Source organism: Pygoscelis adeliae, unplaced genomic scaffold (genome assembly GCF_000699105.1).
Source record: "Pygoscelis adeliae isolate BGI_AS28 unplaced genomic scaffold, ASM69910v1 Scaffold240, whole genome shotgun sequence".
Lineage (NCBI taxonomy): Eukaryota > Metazoa > Chordata > Aves > Sphenisciformes > Spheniscidae > Pygoscelis > Pygoscelis adeliae.
In genome coordinates, this window is record NW_008824050.1 from 724,805 (window position 1) to 742,364 (window position 17,560).

The 17,560-nt window shown below is 44.4% G+C and overlaps 1 protein-coding gene across 1 annotated transcript in view; it reads right to left on the minus strand.

Annotated features, from left to right (window-relative positions):
• LPHN3 (latrophilin 3) overlaps nucleotides 1-17,560 on the minus strand; it is a 331,880-nt gene that overhangs the window by 141,997 nt on the left and 172,323 nt on the right. Inside the window, exon 6 of the mRNA XM_009333609.1 lies at nucleotides 2,593-2,673. Coding sequence (XP_009331884.1) covers nucleotides 2,593-2,673 — 81 coding nt within the window. The remainder of the gene's footprint in view (nucleotides 1-2,592; nucleotides 2,674-17,560) is intronic.

A 17,560-nucleotide genomic window follows, 5' to 3' on the forward strand; every position in this document is an offset into this window, starting at 1 on the left:
GATACTCCTTAGCCTCTCCACTTCCTCCTTCAGCTCTGCCACCAGGCCGAGCAGATCATCCAACTGGTCACATCGCGCACAGGTGCTGTCTCTGCTGCCCTCCGGTACAAGTGACAGGCTCAGGCACTCCCTGCAGCTGGAGACCTGGACAGCTGCGTGCTTGCATGAGGGCTACGTCTGGGTCACCACATTCCTTCTGGCGATGGCTTTCGGCCGAGTGGAAACCATAGCTGGTCCTCTTCTGGGAGGGCGACGAGTTGAGTTGGCCTCTAGAGCCAGGAGGGGGGCTGCGCCTTGCCTGCTCGCCTTCCCTGCACTCTCCCTGCTCTCTTCCCTGAGATCTCTCAACTGGGGGGGTGGAGGCCTGGTGGAAGCAGTTAATGTAGCAGTTTATGTTGCATAAACTCCATTTTACCTTCTCTGCAAGTGCTGCGACTGTTCTGCCTGACCCACTTTGCCCTGCTCCTGGTGGCAGTGCCAGTCATCTTGCAGAGGTAGCTATGCCCTCACAAATGGCAGATCACTGAAGAATTTTGTTAGTCTTTAACTGTTTTATCTTGGAGAAAGCAAGCACAGCTTCTTTGGCTGCTGCTGTGCCAGCATCCTTGAGTCTTCCTTAGGCTGCTCCAGACCCCACGGCAAGGATTTACATTGACCTATTCTAAATAAGCTCTGAATCATCACATCCAACATCAAACACAGACTTGAGCAAGAAGGTCCTGGAAGTCATAACTGCCTCTGCCTTACTGGAGTGCTCTGCTAAAAAAGCAAGGTAGTAAATTTTACTACAGAATTGGAGGTTTTCAAGTGGCTTAGAAGAAGCTGACGATCTCAAATGCATGTGTCAAATCTCAGGGTAGTTCACTCAAAGCTGAATGGAGGTTGTGGACTGCCAGCAGATTGTACGTGACCAGCCCAACTCATGACAAGACCAGATTTGGAGAGAGGACTGTGAATTCAGCATCCTCACACCCAAGCTCCACCACCCACCACATGGTTCCACCTGCAGAGATTCCACCAAGGAATAATAGTGCTGAGGCTGCTTCTGTGCAGCAAGAGTCAATTCCTTAGTTTTTGTTCCTGCATCAACTAAGAAAACACACATTCACCCTTACAAAGGGAAAAACCCCAGCAAATGTTTACTTAGTCAAGTTACAGATCTAGCCACATGGATGCTGGTGGAAAAGCTCACTCAAAACTAAGGGAGCCTTTCATGCCAAGAGCATTAACAGTATGCTTTCATTTAGCCCGCAAAGTCCTTGGGCCATTTGGAAGAGCAGGGTTTGCAACTGCAGCTGCAATTCACTGACACAAAGGTTTTTTCTGTCTCCCAGAATATTAGAGATGGATAACAAAGTGAGATTTAGAAGACAGCTTTCTTCATATTACATAATGACAGTGTGCCTATCCAGATTACTCTTGCATTAACACGTTGCATTTTTTAATCGTGAGCACTTAAAGAGAAACACATGCGCACACAAACACATAATCGCAGCCTTACAGTGTTGCAGCAGAATGGCGACAATCACTACAAAGGTCAATCCCATACCCTTTCTGCCACTGCAGCACCCTTTGGAGAGTAGGAGAAATGAAAAACACCAAACCTAAGCTATAGTGCATCTCCCTGCTAACACGCTTTGGCTGTCCTCTTCCTCCCCTTTTCTTCCACAACATTCCCTGTGTTTGATATTCATACACATTTCTGGAGCTGACCAAGAAATCCCTCCCTATACCTGTTTGATTTTAGCTTTGCTGTTATCCATTCCAAGAAGGACAAGCTGGTCATTTTGATATTCTACCTGAATATTGGCAACCTAATTAAAAGGAGCAAAGGGAGGTGTAAAAAGCCTGCACCAGCACGGATGCTTGCTCTGGGGTCAAGCCCATTTCCCCAGGCCACAGGGGCAAACACTGGGGGTTCACCACAACACAGCCAGGGGACGATCCTCCAAATGGGGCAGAGGAATCAAGGGCTCACGTTCATATCACTTTATTTACACCATTCAAGAGAGGCACCTATCTTAGCAGGGCTATTCTGACTCACTCCATATGTATTGGTTACTAGCATTGCTCTCGAGGGCAATCAGCTCACCTAGAATTTGAGTCATCCTCTAGAGTGAACATGTCTCCTCACCAACTCTAGAAAAAACCTCGAGCAATGGCAACGCAGATTGAATCCAGGCCTGAACCACTGCATGACCACTTCTGTAGCTTTACTCACCTGAGGGACAGCTGAAATCTGCCTTTCTTGCATCCTGCCACCAGCCCCCTGTGCCTGTGCGCTGCCATTAAGAAGGAAAGAAGAAAGGCAGAGGGCAGGACCTAAGGTATACCTGTCCCTGCAGAAGTAAACTAGGGGGAAGAGCAAAATAGCTTGTGAACAAGATGGTATGTTCAAAGCTATGTAATGGGGCACATGGGACATGGTCATCTCTTATACAGCTCTCTCACAGGAATTAATTTGCTCCCAAGAGTGTCCTTGGATGGAGGGTGGTAACTTTACCATGGAGGCTATATGAACAAATGAATGATATGCACTCACGCCTACCGCTGGTTCGCAATGCACATGCATGGAGACTGTCAGTGACTCACCCTTGGATAGCGGTCTCTCCAGATCTGAATCGAGGTGGATCGGTGGGGCAATGTAGGAAACCTGCCCATGATGAGCCTGCCCTGTGGACAAATAAGTGTTTTAGTTCTGCTGTTTCCTACAGAGATCTATCACGGCTATAATTAAACATACAGCATTTTTATGGCACTGGATTCAAAACAGGTTTGCAAGTATTTTGTTCTACTGTGCATTTTTCACAATGAACTTCCATTTTGTGGAGAAACCTGATGAAAAGTTGAGAACACTCCCATTTCTTTTGCTTTTTCCATGCAGACGTGGGTACTATGTTGAATTTTAGTTATACCTGCTTTACCACTACCACATAGATTTTGCACGATATTCTCTTAAAAGGTCATATGCCACAGAAGACAACAGATTTCGTACAAGCCCATTCAGTCCGTTAATCTCACTCTAAGAGGGAAGCAAGCATTTCTGTGTCACAGCAATTTTTGAAGAAAGCGTGGTATGAAGTACAACTGCATCTGTTTTTCCCACCTGCAGAAGATGCAAATATCAGTTTGTGGAGCTTGCCATTGCTTTCACCTGCATGGAAGCTTTTTGGTTCCCAACACTGCCATGCAGTTTCCCAGTTGCTAAAGACTCAACTCTTCTCCAGTAGTTTGGACATAACTATATTGAGAAACTTCTATTTATAATAACAACATGTTGTTATAATTCATCTATTTACTGTAACAATTTACAGGGCTGTTAATCTCTTTTTCTAAACATGGAAAGTTAATGACACATAGATTACGATAACAGTTAGAGTAACCTTCCCGTTTCAAGTAATATTCGTGCTGCAGTAAAAGCAGTTGATTCCTCTTATGAGACACATTCCAAATAATTAATACGGCTCCCTGTTGACACTTGCTGTTGTTGCTCCAAGCAATTTCCAAGCTAGCGTCACAGGCAGCAGAGCAGCGGTACAGTCTTCGGGCTTCTTTGTAATGACATCCAGGAATACCACGAGTGCAGTATGCTGGTGCACATAATATGTTGAAAACATCTCTTCAGAGGGATAAAATATTAATGAGGAAGGGGGAAAAAAAAGAAGTGTGTCTGAATGGGCAGGATATATTTACCACTTTACGCTGAGGCTGACTCAGATAATTTGCATTATTAGCCATTACAACAACTGGACGTTATTCAGGTTTAAAATCTACCAACACATCATAAATTCTATATTTGCTTTTAAGTGCTTTAACATGGGAAATCTGCTTCAGGCAAACCCATAGCTAATAACGAGTTACCCCGCTTTCCCCTTCTTGTTTACATGTTAAAAATCCATTTGATGTCATTAGTGAGCACAAGTCATCATTTAATAGCTGCTCAGTTCTGCAGGAGAAACAGGCAGACGGTCTGATCTCACTCCAAACTGCTCAATGTGCAGGATCAGTGCCCTTATAACCATAGGACAGGCTCCTCATTTGCTGCATCAAAGATACCACTGAAACACAAAATAGCTGAGGTTGGCAGGGAGGTCTGGAAATCACCTAGTCCAGCCCAAGGGTAACAAGAGCCCATGGCAAGCGTCCAGTCTGATTTTTAGTATCTCCAAGGGTGGAGACTCCACAACCTCTCTGGGCAACGTGTACCAGTGCTTGGCCACACTCACAGGAAAAAAAAAAAGCTTTTTCTTACGTTTAAGTGTAATTTCCTGTATTTCAATTTGTGCCTCTTGTCCTGTCACTGGATGCCTCTAAGAAGAGCCTGGCTCCATCGTCTTTGTTCCCCCCCATCATGTACTTATACACATCAGTAAGATCCCCTGGACCACATCTGGTCCAGGCTGGACAGTCCAGCTCTTTCAGCCTCTCCCCACATAGAGGTGCTTCTATCCCTTAATCGTCATTGTGGCCCTTTGCTGGACTTGATCCAGTAAGTCCCTGTCTCTCTTGTACTGGGTAGCCCAGCGCTGAAGCCAACACCCAGATATGTCTCACCAGGGCTGAGCAGAGGGGCAGGATCACCTCCCTCAACCTGCTGGCAATGCTCTGCCTAATACAGCCCAGGAGGCTGGTGGCCTTTTTTGCCCTATGGGCACATTGCTAGCACCTGGTTTTGTTTGTTTGGGTTTTTTTAGTTTTTTTATCACCTGGTCTTCTTGGGACCATGTGACCCCAAATACAAAAAAGAATGATTCTGCAGACTTAATGGGCTAGGCTGGAGTAAAGAAGATACATGTGCAGTATATAAAAGACTACAAAACATTTGCGAGTTTGTTTAGAGATTCATTACAATTCAGTAATAACTATGGAAGTTTATGAATGTTTTATAAAAGCTTTTACCTAATAAGGAGGAAGCAGTAGCATCAAATGCTCTCTTGTGATAAATGGAAGAAGTTGCATAAAGCTTTTATCTACTTGCTGCTGATGCAAAACACACTACTTAAAAAAAAAAATCAAACTTGACTTCTGTTAGACTGTACGCTTCTTGCAATACTAATAAATCCAATTTTGGGTTTTAATATTCTCTCTATAAAAAAGCAGTGCAAACAATTGTTGTGCTTCATTTTCTGGGCATGAATGCCAGCTTAGTTGCTCTTCAGACTCATCACAGTCTTCCCATATGAGGAACAAAGGGTCTCCACTGATATCTGTGGCCCCAATTATACATTCAGGATCAAGATACCTTGTAAACCTTCTTGTTGATCAACAGAATCACATTTTTTCTTTGATTTTACTATTATTTGCAATGGTGATATCTGTGAGGGTTGAGGGAAGGAAGGCAGGGGGGGGATGCCTGAAGCAAGCCCTAGCAATGAGACTGGTACATAAGCACACAGAGAAAACTCTGAGTCAGAAGACCAAACTAGAGGATCAGGATCAGAGCAATGGCCCTTCTGGCATTGCCAGAAGTTTTGCCACTGACTCCATTAAAAAACACTATTTTACCCAATGGACCCAATGAAAGATTTTGAGGCTTATATCACTGGTGCAGCTCAAGTCGGTTGCAAAGACTGACAGGACGAGTTTTGCCAAGTGATGCCAACTCCCAGTCCCTTTTGCATGAATTTTGCAGTTTCAGATGCTTACTTCAAGCCCCAGCTGTAGGAATGAGTGACTCCAATCTCCCCCTCTCCAGCTCCAGCTACTGCAGAAAAACACTTGAAAAGGAGAATGTGAAAGCCTTAACGAAAAAAGAGATGGCAGAAACACTCAACACCTCGCTCTCCAAATCGCCCGGTCCTTCAGCTGTTTTTTCTGCATGTTGGGTCTGAGCTGACAATGGTGCAGCACTGGGAGGTGGGACATGGCCTGCGTGACCATCTCTCCAGCTGTCAGGCTTTCATTTCTACCCGCACATCTATTAACCCACAAGCCTATTTGATCGACTGCTCTTCGACCTGAAGAGCTGCCCACATGCTAACCAATATTGGTCTGGTACCTGTGCCTGTAGGAGAGGAAATGGCTGGTGTCAGGTCCTTCCCGAATTTTGCAGGACGCTCCAAAAATAACTGCACCTCTTTAAATAAGTGGCTCAGTTTTTAGCTATTTAAAAAAAAAAAAAGAAAAAAAAAAGCCAGCTTCCGACAAAATACCAAAGGTCAAAATGTCTCTGTTGCTGATGGAAAGTTGGGCATGCCTCGTATCGTACCAGTTTGCACGGCCTTTTCCAAATCCCACCCTGACTATAACCATCTGGTGTTTCTGCAGCTGGCTCCTAGGTAAAAAAGTAAACAGCAATCAAACGTAATAATCAAAGTAACATGCGATGAAGTTGCCGATTTTGTATCTAATCCCTAAGGTTGAGCTCTGTTTCCCTTATTCCTCTTGCTGGCAAGGTCCAGCCACCGACATGGCCGATGGCCATGGCTTCCAGTGAGTGGCAGGAGTGGGGCAGGGGGAGGAATGCGCAACAAGGGCTAACGCTGGAAGACAACCATGGGTCAGTCTTTGCTTTTTTTGTATCATACCACAAGGATTCAGGTTTGGTCAAACACTGCATAAATATCAAAACCACCTCAGGTGAGATGGGGCAAACAGCAAATGTGACACAGGCAGCCACAAAGTCCTTGTCTTCTGCTCACGTCGCCTCTCTCAATGAGGACAGACATATGGCATCCATAGTAGCCAGGCCATATGCACGTGCTGTGGCAACGGGAAAAGAAGCATGTTTGGTAGCAGCAATTTTGGGAGCGAAATATAGATATGACCTTGAAAGTCTACCTGGTGACACAGTCTTCCTCAGGTAGAGGAAACGGGGGAGATGTTTGCGGATTAGAATAAGTGCCTGGCTAGCCATTATTTTCAGGCCTGACATGAGAGATACAACACATTTTAAAAAGCCAATAACTTAGAAGAACAAAGATAATGTTTTGTAAAGACTGAAGGAAACGTAATAGCTTGGCCTAAGGGATTTTTTTTTTTTTAGTCATCTACAGATGCCACAATATAAAACCACAGAAAAAAATCTGTGAATGCATGGACTAACCAAGGAAAGTAGCAACAAAGCAGTCTCATCTGTTTATCTATTAAAAACACTTCCCCTGATCCTATTTGGAAACATACCCACTGTTTGTAGCATCCAACAGGGCAGACCTCCCTCCTGACCCTATGCCGAGTTTCCAGTGCCCGTGACATTTGATTTTTCTAGAGCACAACTCCTGTAGTCATGTATGCACGTGGGAAACTTTTCTGCCTGGCCCTTGCTCATTTTCTCCCTGAGAGTTTACTGTGCAGTGTTACAGAGAAAACCTGAATAGAAAACATATGACTGGAAGATTCAAACCCCCAAAAGCAAAGAGAAAGAACACCAACATTTACTAGACTAAAAATAAGCCTTTTTAAAACATCTGATGAGAGACTTGCCTCCTAAAGCTGTGGTGCTGGCTATGCCATGAAGATAATTAAAATCACCAGAATGGCTGGTCCTCACTTTTCCCTACCACTCCTTTACTCAGTGCCCATGGTACCGTGGTGGGCATGGACAGTCGTGCACCTGAATTGCAGTTCTGCCCTGTGCCTGACTCTCTTCAGCAGCAGCAATGAGAAGCCACCGGGAGATACATTTTTTTAAACAAACATGCTTCAAACTATTTGTCTCAAGCAGTGAGAGTCCCCTTTCTTTACTGTCCTCATCCAGAGGCCATGACTGCAACACATTTTTTTGCTGCCATGTCAGACTGCATCTCTTGCTCAGTTTTCCACCCATTTTCCAGCCTCTTTTAGTATGTTTTTGTCTTCTGTGGGCTCACCAGTTCTCAAGATCCTTCTTAGACAGCCTAGCTAGCATTTCATGCAGAGGATTTAATTTAATTTCCTGCTGGTACCTCTGACAACCCGGTGCTACCATCCACTGCCTCTCCTATGCCCCTTGTTGTCAGCACCTCCGAATGCAGCCACCTCCATGGACTTAATCCCTCATTTTGTTTGCCCACTTGCTTGGATCACTAATGAGTTAAGTTAATAACTGTGAAACCACACATCCATTCCTGAGACTTTGATTTCAGTTCTTCACATTTTTTTTTTAATAACAATGGGATGGGCAGACACTATGTACCCTGAATATACATTCTAAGGAAAAGTCTTGGAAAACTTACTCACAATTTTACTAATATCTTTATAGATAAACTATACTTTGCATGCTGTGGCCTTTTTTTCCATGTAACAGAAAAAATCAATTTTTAAAAGCAGTCCAGTTTGGCTGTGATGATCTGATCTGTAAAAAACAACATTACTTTTTGGCCACATTTCTGTAATCCTCTAACTGTTAAAAGGATTTTTTCAAAAATCTAATTTATTATTTAACTGAAGACTACATTCCACTTTGTTGGATTGCGATTTCCAGGATCATCACTCTCATCCTCTTTAATTTCCAAAATTAGTACATTTTTTTCTCATCCTTTTTTCTCCACTCATGAATCTTTTGAACTCCGTAATATGTAGGCATACATAAAAACATATGGAAAGAGAAATTAAAAAGCTGGTAGATTTGCTAACAAACTCTTCTGACATGCCATTAAACAAATTTCATTCAGACCTATTACTCGGCATATATTCAGACTTCTCCCAGCAGCCTTTTTTTCTGCCTTTCATCAATTACTATCTTTACAAAACATCATTTCCTCACTGCCCACCCTTTTCCATTTTGCATTAAAAGCTTTCTTTTTAAATAAAGCTTTTACAAAGCTATTCCCTACCTCAGACATGTCAGAGTTAGCACTGATTCTGTCCACTGCTTCATTTATTCATGGACGTTTATGGAGTACCTCTCTTTCATCTGTACATCTCTCTTTCATCTTTCATTGCCCTTTTAACTCCTTAGGGTAGCAGTAACTCATCCACTCCCTCTTCTTCTCTCCCTCCCAGGGTTATTTCCCTGTCCTTCCCTTGAAGCCATGCACGCCTCTGAGTACAAGAAACCCGTCTTTTCCAAAGGGCGCTCTCCGACTACATTATCTCTGCTCTCTTGCCATTTTGCCTCTTGTATTTCATACTGGGAACCATCGCAAGCTTAAAGCAACTGCAGCAGGAAAAGTAGGGTACCTGCAAGCATGGCTGTGTGCAGAGGGACTGCTGGCTCCTGGTCACAGCTGCCTTCTGAAAATGGAGGTTACCGAAACCAGCTGCCTTAATGGGCATTGACAGAGAGACTACAATCCACGCCGAAGAGATGGCTCCTGTGCAAAGCCAGTATAACAAGCAAATGTTTCTTCTCCCATACTGTTCTTGACAGGAGCAAAGTTATAATATTGCAACTCTATACGTTGTTTAGCTATACATTGCTTTTGAAGCTGTCATAAAATGTATATAATAGCAGCTCTTTCAAATGCCAATATTGTGTGCTGATGCATCTTATAGGTCTAATTTAAAGTCTAAGTGTAGGAGATGCAGGACTGTGTGCTTTTTTTAAAAAAAAAAACCCTAAAAATGTGCTTTGATATGTGCATTTTGCTTCCCTGCCTTCTAAAGAGAGGGGCCAACAGGAAAACTCACATGGAACCAATTTGCAGACGAGAAGCAAGAGGTGGGTCCTCACCTCCCTGTCCCAAGCTGCAGCCAAGTTCTCCAGTACTGACCAAAGCAACCTGCAGGCTCAGCCACGGGGGCTGCCAGATGCAAAGAAAACCTTGGAGTTGAGGAAGAAAGCTTGATAAAGGATGCAGGGAGAGGGGTGAGCTGGGGAGATGTTTGGCTAAGTCCTTGTCACACATGCATCTCGTGTTTTAGAGTAAATGCAAATCCAAAAGCAGTGCCTGGCAGTGTGCTTGTGGGAGCAGAAAGTGTGATAAAATGGACTAGTCTTTTCTGAGGATGTACTGTTCCTGCTTTGAATCTGTCACAACAAACAACAGCCTTAACCGTGAGAGGAAGGAAATCAAAATGGCCTTTTTCAATGACCAAACTGTCCCTCATGTGACAGCCACTACCTGGGAAGGCTTAGGCTAGGTTTGAACTGCAGGCAAAAATAAGGACAAAAATAATGCCAAAGGAATGGGTTAAAAACTGCCTGAGTATTATAGCAGCTGAAGCAATTGGAGGCTTTTCACCAGTGGCAGATGCATATTTTCAAAGGAACATTTAGGACTCAGAAACTCATGTCCCAGCTGAAGTCAGAGGTGAAGAAGCTTAAAGTCACACTGAGATTCTTTGTTTTGCTGTGCAAACATTGTAATTTGTGTTTTGTGTTTAGATGAACCTCACCCCTCTGTTAAGGACTTAAAATGTTTGATTTAGCAGCACCTTGGCTCCAGTGATGCTCTGCATCCTCCAGTGCATGTCCCAGAACTTACCCTGCGGTATGAAAGCCTGGTATAAGGGCCGGGGACGAAGAAGAAGAAGAAAAAAATTGGGAAATATTTCATACGTGCAATTATAATTAAACAATGTTAAAGACCTCCTATCTTCCCTCCATATGGCAGCACGTGGAGGAAGGTCGTATCCAGGTCTGGCTTTCCCCAGCGCCCAAGGCAGGGAGCTGACCTGCAGGGCTGCACGTTTTTTGAGCTTTGCTCCCTGAAAGCTTGCCCGGCAGGCTAAAGAAACACATCACATCATATCATTCTTCCCCTTCCAGATGTGCTCACTGTGCTATGAAATACAATTTACCAGTCACCTGCACTGGAAAACAGGGGGGAGGAGAAGAGGGATTTTGGTGCAGAGGAGACTGAGGGATTTGGAGCGATGCAGTCCTCAGAGCCCTGGGGCAGATGATGAATATCGGTAACCACAAACTACCCAGAGTGGGTTTAGCAATGGTGAATACAGCGAAGCCCAGGGAGGTTTTCTTGGCCACCTCTCAAAGATTTAATCTCATATGAAGAGCGCTGTGCCAGCTCCTGCCGTTCTTACTCTGCTCTTGTCCCAAAAGTCAAACAGGACATTTCCAACTGCCTCAGTGGGTCAAGCCCAGCCTGTTCTGCCTCAGATGAGGCTGAAAAGACTTTGGATGGAGAAGTTAGGAAGAGTTTTTTGGGGGAAACCTAGCCAAAGCCATCCAGTCCATCTCCTGCAGAGGCAAAATTGTTCCTTACATTGTTTTGAAAGGTATCTCCTCAGGGCTGCCCACCGCTCCCTCCCAGACGCTGAGCAGCAGATCTCACCATCAAAAGATTTCATCTTTGTTTTCCCTTTCTTGGGGGGGGAAACAATCCTGCTGCCTCCCTGCCTGAGATGTTTCTGCCATATTTCTTCCCTGTTGCTTGCTCTTTTCCCCCCACCTGTGCTCCTTTAGAGCCTGCCCTTTGCTGCTGTGCTCTCACTATCACCCACATTTCTTGTCTCTCCCATCTCTCTCAGCTGGGCACTCTTAACCAAGGGTGCAGCTTCGTGTTATAGCTAACCCATTTCACAGCAGTCTTCCCTCCTCTGGGACATGGCCAGGCATTTCTATCCCCACCCTGGCAGCAGATCTGGCAATTAATGCAAGCACAGAGCGAGCAAGAGCTGATCTGATGGAAAATGACCCACCGAAAACAATAATTACTAGTTTTCCACTGGCTCAATGAGCAGAACCAATTCAGGCTGCCGTGGCAGCAGTGCCAGATCTGATGCAAAGGAAAGGGCAAGAATAAAAGAGCCAGGGGTGGGATGGGGACAGCTATCAGTTTAACTGTAACATAAAACTGCACCTGGGAACAGTAGTGGCATTGTATCTGGACGTCCCCTCCATCCCCACACCAGACTCTCTCCTTGCCCCAGGGAGACTCCCACCAATTGCATCCTTTCTTCACCGCCTTTCAGACAGCTTTTAATCCACCTGCCAGCATAATTTAGAGCGCTATGTCTCACAACTCCAGGTCAAGGGTTTTAATGAAAGCCAAATGCGTTACAGCACGCTCACTCCTCGCAGGCAGAGCTTGGGACACAGCCCTGTCTTTCTGTTATTTGTGCTGCTCTTGTTCATGCAGAAAGGGGAGCAGTGGGGGAAAAGAAGAAATCAGGCAGTAGCTCTTGCCATGTTAAGCTTAAATTTCAGTGGCAAAGCATCCGAGGGGATTGTCAGAGAAATCAGCTGAGATGCTGGATTACATGGTAGGAGACACGTCCGAAGCAGACAGGTAGATCTGTGAGTCTCCAGCCCGGAGACGGTAATTGAAGTGTCTTGTGGTTTCAAATACTGTGAGATGTGGTCCAAGAATTTGTCACTCTCGCTTTACTCCATTTGTGACAGCCCATAGCAGGTGTCCCCTCCAATTCTGCCTTTATTTTCCAGCCTGTATGTCTCTGCATGTGTAGCATGGTCTCCATCCCCACGTTGTACCTCCCTGGTACTGCCTATACCTCTGCTGCGATCCTCTCTCTTTCTCCTCCGCCACCTCCCGAGCAGGTGAGACCTCGCCTCCACTCACCTTCTGTGTCAGACAAGTCTCTCTCCAGGAACTTGTGATTGCAAGCCTCCAAGAAACAATTTCAGTGCGTGGGCCTGCTTCTCTGGCTCCTGACGTGCATCCTCTTGTCCAGCTTAATGAACTCCATCTTCCATAGCCACATGACCACATACCATGCAAACCTTAACTCCTATCTTCTGTGACTATTCCTCACTGCGACTGCAGCCCAGAAACGACTGCCAGACAATAAAGCATTAAAGCAGTCTTCTTCGTTACAGGTATTCTTATCAACTGCTCTCATTAAGGAAGTGCAAAGCGATGAGTAATTTGTTTTCCGAGCGGGTCAGTGCACCCTAACTTCATTAATCACTTCTTTTGATCTGCAACGGGAGCCTTGAGACAGGCAGTACAGCCTGCCTGGCTCTGCTTCCAGCTTGCTGCCAAGCTACAACTACGGTGCAGAGTCCCTGCAAGAGGGGATAGACTCCATCCCAAAGTGAGTGATCAAACAGTAAATGAGATTAACACTACGTTATTTGATGAAGAAATGAAACAAGGGTAGGTATTTTCTCCATGACCTAAAAGAACAGTAATCTAAGCCACCTCATCTTCTTTCTTTTTTTTCTTTGCTTCTTTCTTTCTTTTGAGACAATATAAGGTATGTCTCAGCATGAAGGACATGGCTGCCTGTAGAGAGATTTTGACAACTCCCCTCTGAGTGCTAAAATGCTGTCAGCCGAAAAACTGAGCTGTTTGGGGAAATTGATCCAACTGTGACAGACTTCCTCTCTGTTTTCATGTTTTCTCTCTCAATCAAAAGCCTCTTAAAGAATCCATGTTTTCAGTTCAATCTCAGAGAAGGGGGAGAAGAGGGGAGATCACCTACTTTTGCTGCACTGTTCATCATTAACCTAGCTGGATAGAGAAAACTGTGAGAGGAAGAGGAAGGTCTCAAAAGTCTCTCACATCTACCCATTGCACATGGATAGAGGATCTGAATACAACAGTTTCCCTCATTCACATATAGCAACTGCATATGGACCTTCTGACTGCTGGCAAGGGAAGAGTCAATACGTTTTGGCTGCAGCCAGTAACAGCCCAAGAAGCAGAGCTTTTAGGCCTGAGTTTATCTCCAATGCCAATAACAGGCAAGCTGCTGGATCAGCCATCCAAAGAAAGCCTTACTGGGATTTTTTTCAATAATCATTAGGAATCATCTCCCCCTTCCTCAGCCCAAAGAAAACGAAATCTAAGCATTTTTAAACCTTGTCCCTAGCTGTGAATATATCTGTAACCTTTCCACATCAGTGACAATTCTGAATACAATTTTTGATGGTCAAATCCTGGGAGCACTCTTACTGCTTTATAGCAAAGATTAAGCATGCTCCTGTCACAGTCAGTAAAAGAGCATCTCTTTCTATCGCCTCAATTGGGAACTCCAGAAATCCCCAGTTCTATAAAGTGAAGCAGTGCCAAGCAGCCCAAAGGTTCCTTGCAAAGACAATTTGGGGCTGCATTGTTTTTGCACTCTTTTCACCTTTGCATGTAACATAGCTTTACAACTTGATGCCTGCCGTCTTGCTTGTTGGGTCTTTCTCCACAGTTTTTCCAGTTAAGTGTTAAAACGTGGTGATGTTTGTTTATTTCTCCTCTTTACCTACCTGCTGTAAACTCAGCTGGGGGAACCCATGCTCAATGTGGCCAATTTTTAAATTTTTTTTTTTTAAGACCCATGCAGCAGAATTGCTGATTTATACACTGAAAGAGATCTGAAGTCTGTAGCTTACCAATTTTAGTTTTGGTGAAGTCAACTATGGACTTTATAAACTTCATCGTGTCCCTTTTCATTGCTTCACAAAGCCAGGAATGACACAGGAGGTTTCACCATCTGTTCCCTTCATGCTGCCGTCCTATACGCTTATTTCTTTCTACACAGCCAGGGACTGAGAAGTTTGCTATGGGCCAGAAACTGCACAAGCCCACTGACTCCAAAATAACTGTGTGCAGAACACAGGTCCATACATTAAACATCATTCTACAGACCAGATGTTTCATACAAGGTCAAATATAATTTTTTAGTATCAGATATTCTGTATTTGGAACCTACATTCTTTAAGGCCCTTCAAGCATGTCTCTGGATTATTTTTATCTTAGTTCCCACAATGTTATAGGCCTCTGGATGACAGTTTTGATTATAAGTCTGCACACTGCCTAGAACAATAAGATCCTGATTGGTACTTCTTGAATAATACATATTAATTCTTGCCCGAGCCTCCTTCGCAGTGTATGAGTCATGCTGGATGTCTGTCCTCTGCAAGGGCAGCAGACAAGTCTGCAAGGGCAGCAGACAGGTCTGCAAGGGCACTGCTCTGTCTTGCCAGCGCTGGGACAAGGGTCCCAAGGCACCGTCAAATTTCCTGATCCCATTGATCTAGCTGCATACATGCAGGGGGAAGAGGCATGTTACACTACATCATTTCTCATCTGTCTGTCTGTCCCCAAAAAGGATTACAGGAGACATACAGCATGACTGAAAACAAGACCACGGGGTCTGAAAAGTACACCCAAAAGATGGTGTGTTTCAGCCCAGTTGAAAACTCTTTCAGCTCCTTCTGCCTCAGGCTCCTGCTCTTTGCAGTGAAATATGCTGCTATAAAATTAATAGACAGCTTTAGTTCTGAATATTTTCCTTTGCAACAGACAGTATTCAAATTGTCCTTAGTCATATATTCCATCACCTCTGAAACACAATCTCCCAACACCTCAATGCAAGAGAAATATTTTTTTTCCCTTTAGAGCTACAATCCCTTAGTTGCTTTAATGAACGTACAGATTTACATATTCATATATGCTAGCCCTGACCACTATCTCAAGCTAAACTTCCTCTAACAGGCTAACCCTTAAGCTTGCATCTGGGTTTCTTAAATGATCTTTTGATCGAAGAACTGACAAACTCAAGCTTCAATTCTCTGGCCAACCTGGCCTCTGTCAGTGACATGAAGCTCTTCCTTCAACTTCTCACGACCCGAGCAAGGAAGAAGAAACACCAGTATTTCTGACTAGGTATCTGAACGACGTGGGATTCACAACTTTTAAAGAATTAGCTTCACACTGAGAAATGGTAATGACTACCTCATTGCTGAGTCCAGGATGGATACATGCTTGTCTTCCCTGGATCAGGGAAAGGACAGGGCAACTTTGTTTAATCCTTCTTGTTTAGGGTTATATCTAATAGCATTTAGTGGCTTTGGTGCCACTCAAAGGGAGGTATGATTTCTGGGTTGGCTCGTTGGGATTGAATATGCAGTCTCAGTAATATCAGCCATTCCAGCTCTGATTGACATGATAGTTTCAATTGAAGTAACACTGGTTGAATGGCTCAGTGCCCACTAGAGCAAGAATTGTATGTACACAAGAATCTGATAGAAGATGGTATTTAGCTTTCAGCAACCTGCATTACAAACAAGCCCACTTGCCGCAGAGGGATTCTTGGAGCAGTACAATCTGCTTAAAGAAAAGAAAAAAAAGAGATTTAAAAAAAAAATAAAATCCAGTGTGGATGTAGTTGTGACCCCACTGTGGCAGTGACACCTTCAGAGCAGCATAAATTCACCTTTCTAAAACCAGCCATCAGTCCTTAAGCAAACCAGCTGAACCCCAGGAAAGCCTCAGCCAAAAGTCCACCCTCTTTCTACAGCCCCTGCAGACAGAGGGGAGTGCCACTGAGGAAGGTGGCTGTGCTGCTCTCTGTGCCAGTCTACCATTTCAAAGTGAGTTTAAGCTCCTTTGCACAGGCAACTTCTTTGTGCAGGAGTTCAAGCTTTCATTGTCCTTCCCTCCAGGGATGACTCAATTAGAGATGGGGTTTCCTTCTCAGGTTACTGCATTTGAGGAATCATGCTGTTGTTATTTCCAGGCAAATCAAACAGAAGCAAAGAGGGACAGTAAATAGCGGGGAAAAAAGTCCCTAAAAAAATGAGATAAACCCTGACGCATCTACAAAAAGGACAAGACTTGCTCACCTTCACAGCAGGGTGGAGACCCTGGCATCCAATCCTGTATTGCTATGTTCAGGGAGCAAGTCCTCTGAAAGCTTTTCCTTTACAAGAAGCCAGCCAAAAATCTCCAATTAGTTTCATACAGATGAGAGGCCAGATTGCAAACTGCCTGTTCCTTGACACAAAGGGGGCTTTCTGCTCAGGATAAGCAGAGGTTTAAAAACCCCTAGAAGATTTTATTAAGGGGTGTGACCAAAAGAAGGGAGCGACTGCAAGAAAAAGTGGAGGGCAACAAAATATCTGTGTTGTGGATTGAGGGCAGGTACTTATGCTTTCTGCTTTACAAGCTGGATGAGCAGGGAAGCAGGTTTTCCCCAGGTACCTCAGTCAAGCTGATTACAAAAGTTACAAATGACTGGAACAAACTTAGAGCTCCACGGACAACCAGAAAAAAAACCAACCTGCGAAAAAGCCTCAGTTTGTCAGGTGCTTGAAATGACATCGCTCAAAAGCTGGTGCTGGGAGGACATTTCACTGTCAACCTCAAGTGTGTACAAGTCAGGAGAGACACCCCCAAATTCTGAGATTACATCCTAGGACTTTTAAGCCGAAAGCAAATAAAACCCACAGGAAATAATAAATATAATGGATTTAGGCTTTTCCTCGCTGTGCCTCAAAGTCTTCAGGAACTGTGTTTTAAAGCTTCTCTTTCCACTTAGAAATGCAAGACGACTTTTGTACTTTTAAACAGAACTGAAAATCCTGCGATCACAGAGGCTGAGGCTCTGGAAAAACCATCACTGACCTCAACAACACGGTCACTAGAGTTGACAGCCCTGAAGTTTAACTTCAGAGAGCAAAATGTAGAGCCTGTCTTTGTGAAAATTTGTATTTTTGGGGGGCATTTAGAATCATCCTCCGGTGATCTGGTAACAAAGTCAGGCTGCTGGACTTTGCACTGGAGCAGATGAGCGCTCATGTGCTCTGTCCTACCAGCTCCGCTGGGGATAACCTCCCGCAAAGAGGTTAATGATAAGTTGGGAATGAGAACATCGTTAAACAGCCACAGCACCTGAGCAGCTCAAGTCTGCTCGGATTCATGGCACCACGAATTAGAGCCGTACGTTTTAGCTATTCATGGCGTACACCAGATACATGCACAGAAATGCTGTGACAGCT